The sequence below is a fragment of the Triturus cristatus genome, chromosome 4_2 (assembly GCF_964204655.1).
Source record: "Triturus cristatus chromosome 4_2, aTriCri1.1, whole genome shotgun sequence".
Classification (NCBI taxonomy): domain Eukaryota; kingdom Metazoa; phylum Chordata; class Amphibia; order Caudata; family Salamandridae; genus Triturus; species Triturus cristatus.
In genome coordinates, this window is record NC_140586.1 from 48,664,744 (window position 1) to 48,680,620 (window position 15,877).

The 15,877-nt window shown below is 50.7% G+C and overlaps 1 protein-coding gene across 7 annotated transcripts in view; it reads right to left on the reverse strand.

Annotated features, from left to right (window-relative positions):
- KMT2D (lysine methyltransferase 2D) overlaps nt 1-15,877 on the reverse strand; it is a 1,389,531-nt gene that overhangs the window by 233,818 nt on the left and 1,139,836 nt on the right. For all 7 annotated transcript variants that reach the window (XM_085600422.1, XM_085600421.1, XM_085600420.1 and 4 more), the window contains one exon: nt 15,285-15,422. In XM_085600422.1, coding sequence (XP_085456548.1) covers nt 15,285-15,422 — 138 coding nt within the window. The remainder of the gene's footprint in view (nt 1-15,284; nt 15,423-15,877) is intronic.

Here is a 15,877-nt window from a genome sequence, read left to right on the forward strand (position 1 = left end):
GGGGTCACTATATGTCTCGGCATAGTAGTCGCGGAAGGCCCCCAGAATCTCCGCCTGGGAGTGCACTAACACCCCCCTAGGGTCCAGTATCTCGGTAATGGGCTTGACTTCCGTGTCTTGCCTGGCTAACCACGCCAGTAGAGTGCCCGTCTTGTCCCTCTCCTTATGCATCCGGGTAGCATAGGATCGGAAGTTGCACCTTCGCAGATCCGTAGAGGCTGAGTGATAGGCTGTTTTGGCGTCTGCTATACGCCGCGTTTCCTCTTCGGACGTAGCATCCCGCTTGGTGAGGGTCGCCAGGCGGTGCTCCGCGGTGGTGAGGGCTTGTTCCAACACGCGTCGAACACCCGTTATTTGCCGCAGGCATTCTCCCCGGGCCACCACTTTAAACGCATCCCATTCCACCAACCTAGAGGACGCCGTTCCCGAGTTGCGCGTGAAATAGTCTTGGATGCTACCCTCCTGATCGTGACGAAAGATCTGGTCCGATAGGCAGTCCCGTGGCAAACGCCACATGGGGACCGGTGGGTGTGGGGGCTGCCAGCGTATCTGGAGAATGTGGGCATCATGATCGGATATAATTCTGCCCAGGTAGTCTGTGTGGGTGATCCGGGGTAGGATAGTCGCCGTACATAAGAAGCGGTCAAGGCGGACGCGCAAGTTGTGTGGGATGGAATGAAAGGAATACAGGCGGACCTGGGGGTGGCGCAGCCGCCAAGCATCAGTTAGCGACCAGTGTGAGATCCATGCCCGGAATCTAGTGGTTTGCTTATGTGCCGGTGAGTGCAGTGGAGGTGGGTGCGATCGGTCAAGGTGCAGGTCTAGTGAGCAATTATAGTCTCCTCCCAGAACCCAGGGTATGGAAGCAAATGGGGCAAGGACCCCTGTGAGATGGTCCCAGAACTTGTCTTGGTCAACATTAGGGGCATAAATGCTACCGAGAAGTACTACCTGTCCGTCTAAAAGACCCTCCAGTAGTGCATATCTACCTTCTCTGTCGATGACCCTCCGAAGCTCCCGAAAGGGGGTCCCCGGTCGCACCCAGATCAACGCCCCGCGCGCATACGCAGAGTAGGTTGTGGCGCACAGGAGACCCCGCCATTTCAACTGCAGTTTCCCGACCTCTTTTGCAATGAGGTGTGTCTCTTGCAAAAAGACTATCGGGGTATTGTGCCGTTTTGCATAGGAGTACACCGCATATCGTTTGCGCGGAGTGTGCAGCCCCCTAACATTCAGGGTAAGGAGGGTGACATCAGTGTGTGGTGTGTGATGCGTCATGGGCTGCGTCTGTTCGCCTAGCGCAGGGACTACGCCTATTGAGGTGTGTAGACCTCGGTCGCTCCGGGTGGTAAAGAGTGTCTGCGCCCCCCGACGCCGCATAAGCATATGTGGGAGATGGTTGGATCTGTTTCATTCCATATGAGGGGTGGGAAAGGTGTGTAACTGGGGTATACAACTGAACCAAAGGGGTCGAGGAACATCCCCAATACCTGGGACCCATCGTCAAGGACGGTGCGTCCAAACCTGGTTACCCACTTAAGGGGAAATACGACTATATATGAAGGGGGGCGGCGGTGCATGCGTGCTGGGCCAGAGACTAATCGGGCCAGTAGTAGGAGAAAAGGACGTTGCACCTGTTGCAGCAGGCTACGATAGAAGGGTCAATGCAACAGGTGGGGAAGAAAGTACATTTGGCGCAATGGTAAATACAAGAGTCCCCTTTTCATATCGTATGGGAGCCAGATTGTCCATCTAGAATGAGGTCCGCCGTCTGCGGAGTGACCATGGGGGGTGTCACGGAGTTCTCCCCCGTCCCATCGCTGTCATTCTCCTCCTCCGAGGTAAAGATATGCGGCGGCCGATCAATGTCATCCGGTAGAGGAGACGCCTGCAGGTCGATCACTGCTTGCAAGGCCTCCCGTCGCTCTTTCACGATTTGCTCAAGGTCCGGAGAGTCTTGGGTGCGGGCAGGTGCCCCGCCATTCGCGCCTGCGCGCGGGCGTCGTTGCGACCGCCTTCCAGATCGTGGAGGCTTAGGATGCGGGTCTCTTGTGATCTCCGCCCTGGATTGTCGTGCACAGTGCTGATCTGCCCAATCTTGAGCTTCCGTGACGTTCGTGAAGAACACAGTAGAGTCAGCGTAGACCACCCTGAGACGGGCTGGGAAAAGCAAGGAGTAGTGGATATTGTTCTCGCGCAAACGTCTCTTTACATTCAGGAAGGAGGCGCGTTGTTGTTGAACTGCTCGTGCATAGTCGGGGAACACCATAACACGTTGGTTGTCGACTCGCAAGGCGCCCGCCACTCGTGCCGCGCGCAGCACCGCATCCCTGTCACGGAAGTGGAGGAATTTCGCTAGCAGCGGCCTCGGGGGCGCCCCTGGGGGCGGTCGGCGAGCCGGGACCCTGTGGGCTCGTTCCAGGGAAAAGAATGCGGAGCGGTCCTTATCCGGGGTGAAGGATTTCACCCATGTCTCTACGTATTGTAGAGGGTCCGTGCCTTCGATTCCTTCGGGTAGCCCTATTACGCGTATGTTGCAGCGTCGAGAGCGCCCTTCTAAATCGTCCGCCCGCTCCTCCATGATGGTTAGGCGATGCAGCACCTCCTGGAGCGTCTGCTGGTGTTTATCGAGCGTTGGCTGTACTTCTTCGATCTTCTTCTCTCCGTCCTTCACTCTATCCACCAGTTTCCGATGGTCGTCCCGGATAAGGCTAATGTCCGTCGCTAGTGTCCCGAGTCGCTCCTCCATGGAGACCCTGGAGTGTTCTATGGCGGCCAGAACCTGGTCCAACTTGACAGATACCGAGGAGTCGGGCAGCGACTCCGTCGCGCCCACCCATGTCCGAGCTCTAGGCATCTTTTCCGGGGCTGTCTCGGGGACCGCCGTCTGTTGGGTCCCCCGGGGCTTCCCCATGGTTGCGGGCGAGGTGCGTCCGCTGGGGGGCACCGATTCCCCCTCCCCCCACGGGGGCAGGGGGGTCGTCTCCTCTCCTGTTTCGCTCAGTCCTATAGTGTATGTCCCCACCAGGGCCCTCCGTTATTTCGTTCCTGTTTGTGTGCTTTGAGGAGGCCGCCGTCCGGCGCTCTCAGGGATCGTTTATGCACAGCACGTGAGAGGCTCCGTCCCAACTCGTGTCTTCCCTCAACGCGGGCCCTCGCAAGGCACTGCACCGCTCGGTGCTCTTCGGTAGGTTCCCAGGCCGGCCACCCCTATCGGCGATGTGCAAGGGCTGGGTGCCGTCCGGGTTCGTGCCGCCCCGCAGGGTGGGGTATCCCGGGTAGGGTCCGGGAGGGATGTAGGTCGCTCCTTCACAACACTGGCGCCCTCCGCTCCAGTCCTCAATGAGGCGCCGTCTCGCCGGGCGCCATCTTAGGGTCAGGCACCCCGATCCAGTTTCCAGACCCACCAGGCCTCCCCTCCGCAGCACCGCACTCACCGCGGGCGTCGCAGTCTCCAGGCGCCTCCAGGGAAAGCGCCGAGTCTCGTCTGATGCGCCTCGTCCCTCTAGCTGCGGGGCCGTTCGTTGCATGAGACTCGGGCCGCTGGTGTCATGGCCGCTCTCCTTCTTCGCGTCCGGGCAGGGAAGGGGACGCCCACACCCGCAGCCCGTCTCCGGGGTTTCACCAGCCCACCGTGGAATGCAGGCATCAGTTATGGCTCCACGGGGGTCACAGGGCAGGCGTGTCGGCTGTGCCTGCCGTCCATAGTTCCGCCGGTCCCTCGATCGCGGGCTTCAGGGTCCGCTCGCCGCCATTTTGCGCTCCCGGGTCCCGATCCGGAGCTGTTCGTCGCCGCTACTCCGTTTCCCCCCGTTCAGCGGCGCACCACAACGGAGCAGCGGGTGCCTGAGACCCTCCACCGCCCAGCGGGAGGTTTTCTGCTGGGGTGCAACGTCAGGAAGTGGCCACTTGTTCGGCCCGATCGCGGAGCCCTAGCAGGATGCGGCCGCCATGATAGCCGGCTTGGCCACGCCCCCCGCCAGAGGGGTCTCAATCTTGTTGCGCAGAGGTCTCTCTTGGCAGACCGCTCGGGTGCTCACTGATCCTGAGGGCAGGTACGTGATTCTTCATGGTCTACTATTGGCCCAGTCCGTTACGATTGCTGCGGTCTACGGCCCCAACTCGGGACGATCCGAATTTTTTCCACCACATTTGGCACCTCATTTCCGCTTGCGGCCCTGCTGCGGTCGTCTGGGGAGGTGATTTTAATGTCGCTCTGTCGGCAACCTTGGACCGCTCGGGCTCCCACTTAACCCATCCACGTGCCTCCACGGCTCTTATGTCTATCTTAGCTGACAATTCTCTTTATGATACTTGGCGCCACTTCTTTCCCGATGCTCGGGAGGGCACCTGCGTTACTGGTGCAAGGGGCTGTTGGTCACGCATTGACCTCTGGCTGACCTCGCCAGACGTCCTGTCCTGGCTTATTGACGAGGGACATATGGCTCGCACCTTTTCTGACCATGCGCCGGTGCAGATCCGCTTCCGCCCTCCTCATTATCTGAGGCGGGCTGTAACCTGGCGACTTCCCTCTGGCGCCCTTCAGGACGCGGCCTTTTGCGCGGACGTCCGCACTGCTATATCCAACTTCTTCGAGATAAACACTGGTTCTGTGGACTTCGCCTCGACCTTATGGGAAGGTTTTAAGGCCATCATTCAGGGTGAATGAATTTCTATACAGGCTGGGGTCCTCCGCTCCATCCGCACCTCCTTGGCTAAGCTTGAGACGGAAATAAAAGATCTTGATGCCGTCCTGGCGGCTAATCCCAGTACTGAGACGCTTGCGTTAATACGTCAAAAACACAATGAATTCTCGGATGAGGCGGGCCGTGAATTGTCCTTTCTGGGCAGAGAGGGTCGGGCTCGCCGTTTCGGTGAGGGGGACCGCCCGGGGCGTGCTCTTGCCAATCTTCTTCGTCCACCGCGTACCGCCTCTTATATAATGGCCCTCAGTGATGGGGGCCCGTCTAGGACCACTTCGCCGGAGGAAATCCAGTCCCGTTTTCTTGACTTTTATTCTCAGCTTTATTCGGCCGGAACTCCTTTGTCACGTGGGGACTTTGAACAATATTTCGAATTTATTGAGCTTGTTTGGCTGGAAGACCATCACCGGAAATTTCTGGACGAACCATTTTCTAGGGAGGAACTACTTGCGGCCATCAATAGCTTACCCGGAGATAAGGCACCCGGCCCGGATGGCTTACCAGCCTCATTTGACAAAATGTATGGTGATCTTCTAGAGCCACATCTATCGGCCATGCATAATGAATCCCTCGACACTGGTCTCTTCCCGCTGTCGCTACGTGAGGCGCTGATAACCTTGCTTCTTAAACCCGATTAACCTGCCGACCGTCGCGACTCATACCGCCCCCTCTCCCTAATCAATATCAATAACGAAATTTATGCCAAATTGATCGCCTCTCGCCTGCTATTACTCATGCCCCTCATAGCTCTCCCTGACCAATCAGGTTTTATCCCCGGTAGGGCAACCTCACATAACCTCCGAACAATATTCTCAGTGTTACATCAGATTAATCCTAACCTCCCGGCTGTGGCTGCCCTCTTAGACGCTACGAAGGCGTTCGATACGCTAGAGTGGCCCTTCTTGTTCTATCTCTTGCCGCGCATGGGCTTCAGCGAACTTTTTATGCGTAAGGTTAAACTCCTTTACACTAACCCTTCGGCGCGTCTCCGTATCAATGGCCAGGTTTCCAGCCCCGTCTGCATTGCTCGTGGCACGCGGCCGGGGTGCCCTCTATCGCTGTTTGCCATTGCAATGGAGCCCCTGGCCGCTAGGCTCCGGCAGCACCATACTCCTAGAGGCATAGGTTTTTCTTCCCGCTCCCTCCTCGTCTCCATGTACGCGGACGATGTTACCCTATACGTCCGTCACCCTCAGGAGAACCTAAGCTCCCTGGTCAGGGAAATCATACGTTTTGGTGGGCTTTCCAGCATTCAAGTGAACTTGAGCAAGTCTGTCTTATTCCTGTGACTGACGCCACTATGGCATTCACACTGGACTTTCCTTTTGTGTGGGCTTCCAGCCCCACGCGTTATTTGGGCATCTGGCTGAGTAGAGACCTGGATAAATTGTGGAGATCCAACTTCGGGCATGCGGTCGACTGGCTGGAATCTAGGATCCCTTCGTGGTGTCGCCTTCCGCTCTCTTTGGCGGGCCGGGTCGCAATTGCCAAGATGGTGGTCCTGCCTGAATTTCTTTATTTGTTTTTTAAACATTCCTATTCCTCTTTCCACCCATTTCTTTCGTAAATTACGCTCCCATATTTTGTTAGTCTGGGCGGGTAAGCAGCCACGAGTTGCATACGACATCCTTACTCTCCCCATGTCTGCCGGTGGTATGGGCACACCTGATTTCCGGATCTATGCCTTGTGCGCCCAGGCCAGTTTTCTGCATTTTTGGATATATCCCACTCCTTATCAGCCTCATGTCGCCGTTGAGACGGATTTAGCTTCCCCGTGGCCTCTGTCCACGCCTTTGCTTGTTCCCGCGGTGCGCCCTCGGGCGGAGGTCGACACGGCTGAGATGCTGCGCTGGGCCGGCTTACGCCGGCTTTCCGGCCTTTCCCGGCTGTCTGCCAATGCCGTGCCAATAGTGAACCATCCAGACTTTCCTCCACTCCCGCCTTCTGGCATGTCTAGGCATGCGTCCCATTTGGGTTTGGGGACGGTGGCGGATCTTTACCCAGACAACACTTTCTATTCCCTCCCCGACTCCTCAGGCCGCTGGACACACTCTTATTTTATCAGCTGCGGGCTATATGCCGGAAACTCCACCCTACATTCCCCCAACCCCCACCTACCATGCCGGCTTTGGATCTCGTGTATATGTCCCCGACGCCACGCAAATTGGTTACCAAATTATACGCGCTTGATTTACAGGCCGCCCCCATCTCTTCGGATCATGCGCGGGTGGCGTGGGGTGTGGATCTTGGTACTGACATTTCGCAGGCAGTACTGTTGTAACCAAACAAAAAAGCTGTCGCCGAACTACCGGCTTCGTCTGATACATTTTAAGTACTTGCACAGGTTGTACCGCACCCCTGTTCAGCTCCACAAGCTCTGGCTCATCCCGGCAGACGCTTGTGTACGTTGCGCAGCCCCTTCCGCAGATTTTGCACACTTAGCATGGTTATGTCCTAAGGTTTCAGAATTCTGGCGGCTGGTGTGCTCCACCATTTCTGACATCACCGGCGCCACGGTACATCCCGATCCTCCCCTGTGGCTCCTTGGGTTTGTAAAATTCTGCCCGATGCTTCCCGTCGCCTGATTTCGATGCTGCTGGTCCTGGCCAGGCGTAGAGTGGCCATATGTTGGGGTCGCCGGCTGGCTCCAAAGGTTGAGAGCTGGCTGGAGGACGCCTCTCGGTGCCAGACTCTCCTATCGCAGTTCTGGGACTTATTGCCCATTAGGTTCCGACCTGTGGATGTCTGGGGCCCCCTGGTGACCTATCTACAATGCCGTTCCCATTCAGGTGGCGATGCCTCTCACACACTCCCTGCCGGCTCTATGCCCGTGGCAGCCGTCGGTGCTGGTCAGCAGCTACCCCCTTCCCCTTCACGGACACCCCGCCTTTCTGATACTCCCCACTGAAGCTTTTGGCGCAGATGTATTCCCCTTCGAGTGACGGGGCCTCTGAGCGGTGGGGCTGTGATTCTGACCATCATATTTTTTTCTGTTGGCGGTATGATGTGGATGACTAGCAGCCAAATACTTTAACTTGACATGTATTCTGCTGTTTTGAATTGGAGTATTGCACAGTGTATTGTGTCTGATCTGTTTCTTCTCAATAAAGATGTTTGAAAAATAAAAAATAAAAAAAGGATCTTGCTGGTATCCCTCACTTGCTCCCTGCCAGAGTTGGTCACCCGAAATAATTTTACCCGACCGCATTGACGCCTACCCAAGTTTTCTTTGAAAAAGTATGTGTGTCAAATTCATTGAATTAGCCAATGCATGTTCGTGGTGGAGTGAAATGCTTTGATGTATTTCTTGTAAATTCAGTATCTCCGGAACCCTCCAGTGGATCTTTTTCATTGCGGTGTCTAAATTTGTATAAAAATACAGTTTATTTTTATAAATTGGTGTCGGACTTCTTGAATGTCGTTTCGATTTCTTCTTCAATTGTTATGATGCTGTTTAAATGCTTTACACTAGTTCCTCTGAGTAAGCCTTGCTGCTCAGTGTCACAGCTACCCCGGATTGAGCTGATGGTTTGACAGACGATACCTACTGGTCCTAAAGGGGTTGGCAAGTGTATTACACGATGAGGTTCCACAACCACACCATGTAATAACTTGGGGTCATGATCCCTCATAGCCTTGGAGTGCACGGATGCACACATTTTGCAGGTCGAAAGGTCATGCTGCAGCCCCAGACCTAACATACAGATGGTGTGCAAGTCAGAAAGGAAACTGCACCTTTTGGGGGGAAAGTTTAAACTCAGACTCCACAGAAGGTAACATTTGACCTAGGCCTGCTGACTACAGCAAGTCTGGAGAATTTAGTAGCAATCAAAGAGGAGCTCCAGGCCCAAGTTGATTAGCACAGATAGACAGTTCAATGTTAATGTTCGCGGAAAGTTAGAACAGAAACTTATGTGGCACCACTTGATGATGCTGGAGATGAACAATTGTTACTTACCTGTAAACAGGTGGTTCTCCAGTATTGGTGTCTTTCATAGATTCACATGCTTGAATATTCCCCGTCGTCGGAGTGGGAGTCCCACGGTAAATAATATAGCAATATATACAGCCATAATATATATATATGTATATATATATACATATACATAAGTAATCATATAAAACAGAGATATAAGTAAGTAATAACATCAAGAATGTCCCTATATGAAATTTCCATAGAGATACATGGAAAGAGAAAAAAGACATTCGTAGTCTATCTCTGTCATTATGTTAGTCCGAACTCCGGCCAATCAGGCGCCAGCTCCTCTCTAGAACCTTCTCCTCAGAGCTCCTCACCTCAGATTTTCGTAGCACCATAGTGACTCAGAGTGTATGAGGAGAAGAGAGCCTCTGAAGGGAGGAGGGAGGGTCGCATGTGAATCTATGAAAGACACCAATACTGGAGAACCACCTGTTTACAGGTAAGTAACAATTGTTCTTCTCCAGTATTGGGGTGTCTTTCATAGATTCACATGCTTGAATATAGAATAGCTAGCAGTAACAATATCATTGTTTCCATGATCACACAGCTTCGAAATTGTAATGAAAATCAATCTTCTTATGCATATGACAGTACTGAATAACTGTAAAGGTATAAATGCATCATTATGTCAATTATAAATGGAAACAATATGGAGGAGGGAAGGAAGAGGCTCATCTTATTTAAAAAGATTGCGAAGCACTGCCTGCCCAACTGCAGCATCCTCCTCGTTTAAAGTTGTCAAGCAATAGTGTCTTGTAAACGTGTGTCTGCTCGACCACGTAGCTGCTCTGCAGCTCTGATGCAAAGGCACTCCAGCAAATAAAGCAGTTGAGGAAGACATTGCTCTGGTGGAGTGAGCCCTCACTGGTGACTGCAATGGCTTGTTTGCCTTTTGATGGCAGAAGACGATGGCAGCTGAAACTTAACGTGCAATAGTTGGTTTCGTCACTGGACGACCTTTGTGAAAGCGTCCATAAACTATGAATAGTTGATCAATCCTTCGTAAAGCAGCCGTTCTGCTGATGTAGAATGTTAAACCTAGTTTCACATCCAGGGAATGTAATCTCTGCTCCGTAGGAGTTTGCGGATAGCAAAGAAAGTTCTTAAAATCACTGGTTCGTTAATATGACAGTCTGAAGGCACCTTCAGCAAGAAATTTGGATCTGTACGCAATACTACAGAATCTGGTTTGAACTGTAGGAAAAAAGGTGGATTTATTGTAAATGCATGAATGTCACGGACGCGACGTGAAGACGTTAGCGCCCGAAGAAAAGCCACCTTCCATGTTAGATACTACAACTCGACCTTGTGAATCGGTTCGTACGGTGGTCTCATTAGTTGAGCCAATACGATGTTCAGATGCCACAATGGAGGAGATTTACAAAATAACCGCTAGACGAATTGATGGATAATCCTTGAAGAAACAAAAGGGAAGTTGAACCATCCTGACGGAAACGGAAAATTGCCGCCAGAAAAAACCCCTAAAGGTTGCATGAGAGAAACCCGGAGTTAGCTAAATGCAAGAAGAACGGTAACAATTGTTCTGGTGTGGAGTGAAAACGGGTGCACCCCATTAGATGCACACCAGTGGGGAACACTTTTCCACTTTAATTTGTACGTTTTCACCGTAGAAGGAGCCCTCGCCTGAGCTAAAATGTCTCTACAGTCCTGTGGAGTATCCAAATGGGCAAATTCACAGTGCTCAGGTTCCAAGCTGATAAGCTCAGTGAGGAGGGATTCGGATGACCAATTTTCCCCTTGTCCATCGTGAGTAGATCTGCACGAGGCTGTAGAATGATTGGTTCGGATTGAGACAGTAGGAGTAGTTCTGAGAACCATGCCTGCCGAGGCCAACGGGGGGCTATAGAAGTAGATGGCAAGGTTGCCTCCGCATCTACCACAGAAACTCGAGGTACGAGTGGGATTGGGGGAAGAAAAAACGTAGTCAAACAGATCGTACCAGTCCATCAAAAGGCATTGCCCAGAGATCTTTTGTGGGGAAGCCAGCTTGCGTAATCTCGGCATTTCCGGTTCTCTAGTGTGGCAAAGAGATCCAGCTGTGGGCGACCCCATCGTTGAAATATCCTCTCTAGAGTTGGTTGATGCAACTCCCATTCATGGGTCGATGAGGAGGACCCGCACAGGGAATCCGCCAGGATATTGGATACCCCCGGTCGATTAACTGCTGCATATCGTGATGCGATGGTTGATAGACCAATCCCAAATCGACTGAGCTAGTCGAGACAGTTTCGGAGATTTTATCCTGCCCTGCTTGTTTATATAGTGCATGCAGGTTGTATAGTCTGTCTGTATCAGGACTGATTCTCCTTGGATTAAAGGATGAAAAGCTTTGAGAGCCAGCAATATATAGCCATGAGATCCAACCTGTAGAAGTGCAAGGTTTTTTTTTTTTTTGACATATTGACCATTTTCCTTTTATTGATAAAACCTCCAATGAGCACCCCATCCTTCCAGAGAGGCGTCTGTTATTGTCATGTCTGGTACCATTGTCAGAAGAGAAATGCCTTCCGTTAGATTTAACGGCTGCGTCCACCACCTTTACGCCAACTTCATCCGATCTGTGACGTTTACAACATCGTTCAAAGAACCTGTAACCTGGCGTTCTTGGACATCCAGTACTCCTTGGATGGGGCGTGTCTAATCTGTAATGAGGGATCAATGCAATGCATGATGACGCCATTTTCAGAAAGGACTTCAATATTCTTACAGAAACGGGTCTTTTTGATCTGATAAGGGTTACCAGTCGGAGAATTTTTTGAAGACGGTCTTGGGAGAGAAGTGCCCTTGCTGACACTGTGTCTAAAGTTGCTCCCAGAAAATCCGTGCGATGAGAAGGCAGTAGATGGGACTTTGTGGTATTTATGGAGAGCCCTAAGGCGCGAAAAACACCTCCTGTCAAAGATGTGTGTGTTGTAGAAGTTGAACTTTCGATTGTGATTTTAGGAGATAGTCGTCCAGAAATGGAAAGATCTGAACACCCTGGAACGTAGGACGCTACCACAGGGGCTAGCACCCTTGTAAACCCTCGAGGGGCCGAGCGCAGTCCGAATGGTAAACTTTGAACTGGAAAATCCCCTCGACCCACTCGAAAACGAAGAAATTTCCGATGTTGTCGTAGTATGGAGATATGTAAATATGCATCTTGGAGGTCGATTGTTTCCATGAAATCTCCTTGTGAAAATAATCGCAAGATCTCTACATGCGTTCGCCTACGAAAAGAATGTTTCTTTAGATACCTGCTGAGAGCCCTCAGATCTAGAATGGGCTTCCATTCCCCCTTCCTTTTGGTGATAAGGAAGAATCGGGAATAAATCCTTTCCCTCTTTTGAAATCTTGGTACTACTCCTATGGCTCCCTTGTGTTATAGAAATTGAACTTGTTGTAACAGTTCTTTGATATGAGCCGGTGGCAGTCCGGTAGGTGGTGTGGGTGGAGGGAATTCGATGAACTCCAAAGTGTGACCTCTTGCTATAATTTCCAAAACCCAACGGTTCCTTGTATGGAGGACCATTGAAAATAGTACCGATAGATTCGATCTCCAATTTTCTGGGACTGATGGAAGTCATGTCTCTTAGGAGTGTAACCCTTGTAAGAGGATTTTCCTCTGTAAGTCTTGGAAGACTGCTGTCGAGAAGTTTGCTGTTGGTTAGAGGAATATCGGTTTGAACCCTGGTTATAAGGTCGATATTGATTGATTACTCTTCGAAAATAGAGGAGGTGCCGCGTCCACGTGCACCCCGAAAGGGTTGTTATCAAAATTGCAATGTGCCCAGAGAGCGAGCAGTATCTGTATCTTTCTTTATCGATTGGAGAGCTTCATCCACCTGATCTCCGAATAAAACCTCTTCTTCGTCATATGCCATGGTCTTTGACGGTTCCGGCAGTTGCTCAACTAGTGTTGACATATCCGCCCATACTTGACGGTCCTAACGACCCAGGATGGCCAAAGCATTAGCCGCTCTCACCATGGTGGAAGCCATCGAAGAGAATTTTCACCCTATGGCATCCAAACGACATCCACCACGATCAGGTGGTGCAGTGATCGTAGATGCAGGGTTTCTAGCCCGGCGTTGCTCTGCCTGTGTGACTACAGAATCTGGCTTCGCTTGACCAGTGAGGCACGCTGGTGCTCCTAATGGTGATTTGTACCTTTTTCTCCAATCTAGGCACCCGTGCTGGAAGACTATGAGGCCTCCATAATCTTTTTGCCTTCCTCCCCAATAAATTCGATTATAGGGATTGTATGTGTTTGTTTAACAGGCTGATCTTTGAAATCGTACAGGGAATAATCCTTCGTTAATTTGAACGTTAGTGCTGTCCTATCCCTTAACTGGTGGAACTTGCATATCAACAGGTGGTGAGTCACCAGGTAGCACCGGAGAGGGAGATGGTGTTTGGGCATGATAGTTATCCCACTCCGCCATACCATCATCATCATCATCAGCATCGCCACCATCATCGAGAATCTCACCATCCTCCCTGTCCTGAGGAATTTCTTCTTCTTCTTCAGTATCATGAGGAGGTACTGTCCGAGTTGAAGAATGTCTCAGCGGTACTGTAGGTATTACCACAGAAAGTATTGGAGCCGGTACCGGTTCCGATATAGTTGTTGGCACCACTGGAGTAAGCGGAACCACAGACACTTGTGGTGATAAAGGAAAAACCGCCGATTATAGTTGTCACAACCTATTCAGCTAAACCTTCTTCTGAATCTTGATCTGAGTCAGTGGTAAAACAATGGTTAAGGAAGGCGGGAATCCTCCACCGATATAACTTTACCCGACCTTTCTTGTCAAGTACTCGGTGGTAATGGTAATAAAGGAACAGCAGCAAAGGACGAAGTAGTCGCTGTATATGTCGAAGAGATTTGGATTTTTAATGACCTCTGTGCAGAAGTCGTCTTTTTTAAACCCTTATTTTTACCGATGAGACTGTAGTCGACGGGCTCTGAGGCATAGAAGGCTATTGAAGAGATCTTTGTAGACGGAATCGTCTACGGAACCATCGTCGACGGAAACCATCGAAAGATTCATTGCCGATGGAACCATAGTCGACGGAACCATCGTCGACGGAACCATCGTCGACGGAATCACCGTAGACGGAACCACCGTAGACGGAACCACCGTAGACGGAACCACCGTAGACGGAACCACCGTAGACGGAACCACCGTAGACGGAATCACCGTCGACGGAATCACCGTCGACGGAATCACCGTCGACGGAATCATCGTAGACGGAGCCACCGTCGACGGAGCCATCGTCGACGGAGCCATCGTCGACGGAGCCATCGTCGACGGAGCCATCGTCGACGGAGCCATCGTCGACGGAGCCATCGTAGACGGAGCCATCGTCGACGGAGCCATCGTCGACGGAGCCATCGTAGACGGAGCCATCGTCGACGGAGCCATCGTAGACGGAGCCATCGTAGACGGAGCCATCGTCGACGGAGCCATCGTCGACGGAGCCACCGTAGACGGAGCCACCGTAGACGGAGCCATCGTAGACGGAACCCTCGTAGACGGAGCCATCGTAGACGGAGCCATCGTAGACGATGAAGCCATCTTTGAAAAAACTGGAAAGTTGAAAACCTCACTAGCCTGAGAACTATGTCTCGTGGGCGACACAGCAGTATTCAAAGAAGAAGAAGTGGCAGATGTCATAGTCAGAGACATTTTCTTCTTTTAAGGAAGGAGTAGGTAACTCCTGTACACTACTGCGTTTTGAGGCTGTGTGGGAACGGCCAGAAGTAAAGTTTTCTACCTCAGAAAATTACTTCATATTTATCCTTAAGTCTCTGGAGCCACAACAAGAGACGGCCTTCCCTGTCTTTCAGAGTTTTTGTAGAAAAAATTCTACAAAATTTATATTCACCCACTTCATGGTAGGGTAAAGACAGTAAATACACTTACTGTGTGGATCTTCTGAGAATAACGTAGCTTTCCACAAAAGAACAAGGTCTAAACAAAGACTTCTTACTTGAAGTCATCCTGAAGAGAAAAAACTGAGCAGAGCTCAGGGAGACTCCCTTTCACACGACGTGCGGTAGAAAATCTGAGGTGAGGAGCTCTGAGGAGAAGGTTCTAGAGAGGAGCTGGCGCCTGATTGGCCGGAGTTCGGACTAACATAATGACAGAGATAGACTACGAATGTCTTTTTTCTTTTTCCATGTATCTCTATGGAAATTTCATATAGGGACATTCTTGATGTTATTACTTACTTATATCTCTGTTTTATATGATTACTTATGTATATGTATATATATATACATATATATATATTATGGCTGTATATATTGCTATATTATTTACCGTGGGACTCCCACTCCGACGACGGGGAATATTCAAGCATGTGAATCTATGAAAGACACCCCAATACTGGAGAACTATTGCTTGGAAGCATTATCTGAACACAGTCTGGCCCTTGGTGATATTCATAAGGAGAGAAATCTGTGAGTAAGAACTACTAATCAGAAAACAACAGTACCTTCTACTTGTAAGATCAAGATAGATTTCTTTTAATTAAGTCAACAGCCTAAGTACATACTATGATCATTTTGAATTGCAACTGTTAAAACAAACCTGTTTGAGTTGTTTCATGACCTCTTCTGTAGATTTCAGACCCTCTTCTTTCTTTGTTTTCTTACGAGAGTTAGGGACTTTGTCACCCACTTTCTGAGATCGCTTGGGCTTTGCAATGGCTTTCTTACCAGAGATATCCTATAACACGAAAACATTACAAACAATATTTTTGCAAGGTCGGCTTTGAACCCAATGTCTACCTGGAGAAGAACCAGTTTCAGTACTCCTTTTCATATACAAAGGCCTTTTGTCCTTTGAAAAGGCTCCTTGAGCACATTCACAGTTACACACAAGGGGTAGCAGGTGAACCTGTGGACTCCATAGGAACAACCAACTGTTCTGGGAGCAGTATGGGGATGTAAAAGATTGTCTAAAAGCATTCATGGATAATCAGGGACCAGGGATGTAAAGGACGATTGAATGCACTAGATGGTCACAGTCAATGGATCTTGGAGTGTACAGTCGGCATGTAAAAGGAATCAGGGTATCACCAATTCACATCTTGGAGACATCTGTAAGGGCAGGTGCTGGGGAGAAGAGACAATGGAGAGGGAGGGGTGAAATCACTCACGGTAGAGCAAAAAAAAGATGGG